Source organism: Cyprinodon variegatus, unplaced genomic scaffold, assembly GCF_000732505.1.
Source record: "Cyprinodon variegatus isolate N-32 unplaced genomic scaffold, C_variegatus-1.0 Scaffold459, whole genome shotgun sequence".
NCBI lineage: Eukaryota > Metazoa > Chordata > Actinopteri > Cyprinodontiformes > Cyprinodontidae > Cyprinodon > Cyprinodon variegatus.
The window spans coordinates 627,400-633,737 of NW_015150912.1; the positions used below are offsets into that span (position 1 = coordinate 627,400).

The following is a 6,338-nucleotide window of genomic DNA, read 5'->3' on the forward strand; positions in this document are numbered from 1 at the left end:
CCCTGAAGCTCCTCTGTAGCTCCCCTGTACCTACCCTGAAGCTCCTCTGTAGCTCCCCTGTAGCTACCCTGAAGCTCCTCTGTAGCTCCCCTGTAGCTCCTCTGTAGCTCCCCTGTAGCTCCTCTGTACCTACCCTGAAGCTCCTCTGTACCTACCCTGAAGCTCCTCTGTAGCTCCCCTGTAGCTCCCCTGAAGCTCCTCTGTAGCTCCCCTGTAGCTCCCCTGAAGCTCCTCTGTAGCTCCCCTGTAGCTCCCCTGAAGCTCCTCTGTAGCTCCTCTGTAGCTACCCTGAAGCTCCCCTGTAGCTCCCCTGTAGCTACCCTGAAGCTCCTCTGTAGCTCCCCTGTAGCTCCTCCTCGGGTTTCTCACCTGAGGAGACTTTGGTAGTTCTGGAGATCTCCCGTCTCTCCATGCAGGTCATCAGGGAGCTTCTTTCATCCACGGTGCTTCGTCGGGCCATGGCAGGGCGACCTTTGACCCCTTTAGACACCATGACAGCACTGAAAGAGATGACATGGGAGGTGGTTGAGCGACTCGTGGCACAGCTGTGATGTCAGCAGTGCAGTGGAGCATAAAGTCACCTGGAGCCACAGATGCTGCTGCTGCAGGAGATGCTGGATTCGGAGGCGCAGCGCCTCCGCGGCTCCAGGACGCGAGGAGACAGAGAATCCTCCTTCTGCTCCACCACGAAGCCGTTGGTCAACCCTGAAGCAGAGACACATTTAGACCAGAACATGTGGAGTCACAGTTTCTATGGTGGTGGACGGCGGCGCTTTAAATCTGAACCTGTGCCAAGACGTTTGATGGGAGGCTCCTCCTCCTCCTCCTCCTCCTCAGCGCTGCTGCTGCGGCTCCTTTTCTTGGGGAGAAGCAGGGTCTCCAGTCGAGGGATAACCACCGACAGGAAGGTCTTGGCTCCCAGGGGGGGCGGCGAGCCAGCAGGCACCTCAGGGGTCAGCGGCGATTTCTGAGGGCTGGCACTCTTTGCCTTCTGGAAGAAGATGGCGGTCTGCTGGTTCCTGCTGAGGTCACTGCTGGGTACAGGCTGGTCTGGAAGGGATCTGATGGCGTTATGTGGGGGTTTTGAGGTAGATGAGCCGCTGTCGTCATCAAGAGTGGGGGTTTGCTCTGAAAGAGGGGTGACGGGCTTCAGAGAGGGTGGGGCCGAGCCGTCAGCCTGAGGGGAGGAGCTTAAACGCTCCAATGTTAGTGGAGGTAAGGAGTCCGCTGTGCCGAGGGGAGGAGGCTCCTCCTCCGGCTGCGGGGGGCACGGCGGGAGATGGGAGGTAGGGGGTGGTGGGTGTGACTTCTTAAGGCTGATCTGGCAGCGGACCTCCATGATGGTCTTCTTCAGCAGCTTGAGCCTCTTGGTGCGGGACGGGCTGTGCTTCATGGCGGCGCTCAGGTCCAGCTTCTCTAGGAGATCCTTCAGCTGATCCTCCAGAGGAGTTTGCTGGCGGTAGGTCGGGGTCAGCAGACGATCCACTAGAAGACCACAACACACCATCATCACCATCATCATCATCACCATCATCATCATCATCATCAGCTGGAAGGCTTCTAATGACCAAATAAATATGATGTCACCCTTCTTCTTCAGTGGTATAAATACAGCGTCTTATTGAACTAAAGCAACTAAACATTAAGGCAGTTTCTCACTACGAGTGCTTCTGCGTCCTCGCCTCCTTTATGAAACATCATGATCCTCAGCCCTAGTGCCGTTCCACTTCACAAGAACAGCAGACCGACAACGGACAAAGTCCCTGGATGTTGTTCTGGCCCCTCCCTCTTTACCCAGCATGCATCAGGTCAGACTTGTTCATGCCGTCCCAGCATGCACTGCGGCGGCAGCAGCTTCCTAGTTAAAAGTTCCCTTTTCTGTTTCCGTTGTTCAATAAAAACACGTTTTAAGATGAGAAAATTATACCCCAAGCTTCACTATATGGAACATTTACTGATTTAATGCAGAAGTTTTAATAAGTTCTGATGTTCCATACTGTACGCCAGTGGTCCCCAAACTACGGCCCGTGGGCCAGATCCGGCCCACCTCCACACTTGGTCCGGCCCCCTGAACAATACCAGACAGTATTTTCGTATAAGTGTTTTTTTTTTTTTTGATATTTAAGTTGGACATTTGCAATAAAATGTTCCTTAATTATGAAGTTTTTTCATTATTAACTATTAGTAACTATTTCATACACATAATGCGACAATGTTCCACCCTTTTGGGGTCTGTGCCCCTATCTGGCAACCCCCAGCATAAAATCTTAAACCCGCCCTTCTCAAAGAGATACAGAAGAGGATTAGGGCCATTCAAAAAAATAAAAATAATAGTCTATTCAATTCTGACTTTTTTCTCAGAATTTTGACTTTAATTAAGAAAAAAAAGTCTGAATTGAATAGTTTTTTTTTCTCTTTTGAATGGCCCTAATTCTCTTCCGTAAAGAGCGAACGGAATAATGGCGAAAAGAATAGGTAAGAGAAAGATTGATTCAGAATGCAGGGCATTAAACCTGAATTGGACAAACGATAATTTTTTTTTGTTCAATGTAAAGTCTGTCTCGTCTGTCAAGAGGCGTTAGCGGTATTCAAAGAATATAACATGCGGAGACACTATGACTCCCGTCATAAAGACATAAATCCCGTCATAAATTTAGGCACTCTTGCAATCGTCACAATTTTTCTGTTACAAACTGACCCCGGCCCCCCATCAGAGAAGGGAAAAGTTATGTGGCCCTCACAGGAAAAAGTTTGGGGACCCCTGCTGTACGCTTTACTGATGCCGCCGCCACTCATATGGTGTCTCTCACACTGTAGTGTGTACTGCTATTACTTCCCCATACAGTATATTTTTTTAACTGCACTAGTGGCTTGTATCTTTTTTTTTTTTTTTTTTTACACAATAGGCTGACAGGAAAGGGGGGATGAGAGAGGGGGAGACACCTGCGCCAAAGGACCACAGGCCAGATTTGAACCCGGGTCGGCCATGTCGAGGCCCTCGTACTAGGCTAGTGCACGCTAACCACTGCGCCATCGAAGCACGTCCAGCTGTTTCTAAACCAGACCATCTGAAGATGATCAAAGGTCTGCTGCTTCTAACAAACTGTTGTAGGTGTTTGGTTTCCTGGATCCCACAGCCTTGAAGCGGAGGAGGGATGCTACAGATTCACTCACCGTCCTCCCAGGAGAACGGAGGAGCCGGCTGAGGCTTCGGGGCCTCAGCTAGATGCAAGCAGCTGGGGAAGTCAAAGCCGATCCTGGCCACCTCTCTGCGGGCTCTCCGTAGGATGACTCCTCCATGGTCCAGCATCCTCTGAGCCGCCTTGTAGAAGAAGGTTTCCTTGGCGTTGTACGTCATGCAGTTACTGATGATGAGGTTAAAGTCCTCCTCAAACTGGTCCAGGCTGTGGTAGCAGTGGGAGTCGATCCGTTTGCTCATAGTGGAGAAGTCCATGGGATGTCTGATGTGGTCCAGGTAGTCTGGGACCTGTGAAGGCCGACAGAAACACCACAATGCTCCATTAGAGACACCATGTCCTGTTTTCCATGGTTCCAGGGCAGCCGTCGATATACTGTTACTGTCACTGCTGTCCTCCTCATTTCAGTACCAAGGCCCATATGCCTTGGTTCACGTTTTAATGAATTAAACAGATGCAAAAAGGCTTATTACCCCCCCTCCCTTTAGTCTCAGTCGTCATGGTTTCTTAATCAACTGGTTTCTAAGCCCAACATCACGATTTGAAGCTTCGTTAGCAAAGAGGCAAAAAAACGATAAAGGAAACACAGCGGTCCTTTAACCCACGCGCCAAAAACACTGAAGAGTTGCCGACCTCCTTGATGCTGACAGGCTGGGCGAAGATGCTGTACTGGTCCTTCTCCTGCAGCTGACTTAGCACGGTCCTCAGCAGGATGTTGAAAGGAGTCAGCTGCAGCTCCAGAACCGACTGCTGGACCTTCATCTGGAGGAAAGAGGCAGATGGTATCAGAGGGAGAAAAATCAACAAACACCAGAGTAGCTCCTCTCTGCGGCTCTACAGGGTCTCTGCGGGGTGGGACACTCTGCGGGGGATCTCCCACATCATCCTCATCTTGGGGTGAGAAAGCTGAGCAGCCCCTACCTCCTCCCTCTTCAGCTTCTCCCTCTTCCTGATGAGTTCCAGCAGCAGCCGAGCTCGCTCCAGGTCATGGCGCAGACGGTGCCACACCTTCAGCTGCTCCTTCAGCGCCTGGTTGGTCTCCATCCGCTCCTGAAGGCATCAAACAAGGGTTCTGATCAGTACCAGGCAGACAGTGAAAGAGCAGCAGGGTGAGGCGGGCGGCTCTGACCTTCTGCTGCTGAGCCTTGGAGGGCTGTGGGTTGGCCTGCAGGCGGCGGATCAGAGGCACGTTGTTCCTGGACTGCCTCTTCAGCACCCAGTAGCTCAACACCCGCTCCACAAACTGCCGCTTCCTCTGTACGGCCACCTGGTTCAGGATGGTGTCAAAACTGAGCCACAAAGAAAGACAGGTGAACTTTAACTGAGGGTCAAACACCTGGAACTTCCCTGGTTCTGTCCGTCAGTCCATCAGATCCGGCCCCATTAGTCAGTTCGTCAGTCCCGACCTCCGTCAGTTCGTCAGTCCCGACCTCCGTCAGTTCGTCAGTCCCGACCTCCGTCTTACCTTGATGCAGTGATGCTGGGCCCGGGGTTAGCCTGAGGTTCAGCTTCCACTTCGGCTTCTGGCTGTGCTTTTTTCAGTTTTTTCTTCTGCCAACTCTTAGCTCGAGGTTTGCCCCTGGTGTCCGCACGCTTATGACAAGCTCCGTTCTTGGGATGGAGCTCGTCGTAGACGTTGAGAGGCCGGCGGTCGCAGCCGTCGGGCGTGTGGCTGCAGCAGTAAGCGGTCTTTTTAACAGAGAAGGTAGCAGTGCCTGTCTCGGTCAGCTCTTTCACCGGTTCCATCTTCATGTAAAGGCCCGCCTTCTGGGCGCAGCTGACGTGGAAGGCGGTGTAACAGTTTATCTTGTCGCACTGGATACACGCCCCGGCGCCCTTGGCCTTGCACAGGTAACAGGTAAGTTTCCAGCGGGCCGGTGGGATGTTTCGGACGCCATCGATGGGCTCTATAAAAACCGTGTCGGAGAACCCGACTTCTGGGACCCACATGGCACACACCACATGGCCCCAGCGGTCGTCGTCTGTCTTTTTCAGAGCTCCTCCTCGGTTTGGGCAGAAGAGGCACTCGGCCGGCCGCGACGGACGCTGCAGGCAATGGCGGCACAACCACTGACCCTCTGGGATGTACGGCACGCCGTAACACTCCTGGTGCACAGCGATGTTGCACGAGTCGCAGAAGAGGATGACGTTGCTGTCGGCTCCATCTCCGTCCATGCAGATGCAGCAGACAGCGTCCTCATCCACCAGCGACTGGAGATCACTCTGCCCCTGCGTGACCAAGAAAGACTCCTTCTCGAAACGGTCTAGAAGGAATTCAAACAGGTTGTGTGACACTTGACCAATCCCTTCACTCTTTCTCTTGTCGTTGATGATGTCGAGCCAGGCGTAGTCTTCCTCGTCCATGTCGTACTCCACCTCTTCGTCAAGCTCCTCCACTGTCTTCTCAGAGTATTTGTAATAAGCAGCTGGCCTCTTGGGCACCACCGGCAGGTTGTACTCCACAATCCTGACCTTTGGCTCAGGGAGGCCGCCAGTGACGCTGCCATGTGAGGTGATTAGGGCGGCGCTCTTCTTCTGCTGGTTCATTTTGAGGCGCACTGAGCGGACCAGGACCTGCTGGGGCTTCTCGTTGTTCTCCTTGTTGCTGTTGCATTCCAGGATCTCCTGAGCTGTGGGGTCGTCGTCAGAGATGACGTCCAGCTTGTCGTAGATGCTGAGCCGGTGCACCCGGCCGTCCACCTCCAGCTCCACCATTCGCTGGGCCTGTGCGTATGTGAGAGTCTCCCTGTTGGGCGAGGGCTTGATGGGAGAGGATTCCCTCTTTAGGGAGGGAGGACGGCGGTTTTTATTCTTCTTCTTCATGATGGACTTCTTTGAATCCTGGAGACAGAAAACAGGAAACAACTGTCAGTGACTCAGTAGCATTTGGCAGCCTGGTGAAGCAACTACAAAGGAAATGAGGGTGGGAGGCCTGACGCAACGATCCCCTGCCTACAATCCAACCTTAATAACAAAATAGAGGTACGAGTTCACAAAGTCAGACTCTTTTCCAAATGTTAGTGAAGCTCCTGATGTGGAAAAGTGTTTCCTTGCTAAAAGGCCTCACACCAATTCAATTTCAGTTCTATTCAGTTTATTTCTATAGCTCTAATTCACATCATGTCATCTCAGGTCACTTTC

At 52.4% G+C, this 6,338-nt stretch overlaps 1 protein-coding gene across 1 annotated transcript in view; it reads right to left on the bottom strand.

Moving 5' to 3' along the window:
* The window catches only part of LOC107094045 (bromodomain-containing protein 1-like), a 17,036-nt gene that overhangs the window by 2,455 nt on the left and 8,243 nt on the right, over nucleotides 1-6,338 (bottom strand). Inside the window, exons 2-9 of the mRNA XM_015389445.1 lie at nucleotides 4,663-6,038; nucleotides 4,327-4,486; nucleotides 4,119-4,247; nucleotides 3,831-3,959; nucleotides 3,175-3,487; nucleotides 787-1,485; nucleotides 582-705; nucleotides 370-500 (exon numbers count right to left, since the gene is read on the bottom strand). Of these exons, the coding sequence (XP_015244931.1) occupies nucleotides 370-500; nucleotides 582-705; nucleotides 787-1,485; nucleotides 3,175-3,487; nucleotides 3,831-3,959; nucleotides 4,119-4,247; nucleotides 4,327-4,486; nucleotides 4,663-6,020 (3,043 nt within the window). The 5' untranslated portion in view covers nucleotides 6,021-6,038. The remainder of the gene's footprint in view (nucleotides 1-369; nucleotides 501-581; nucleotides 706-786; nucleotides 1,486-3,174; nucleotides 3,488-3,830; nucleotides 3,960-4,118; nucleotides 4,248-4,326; nucleotides 4,487-4,662; nucleotides 6,039-6,338) is intronic.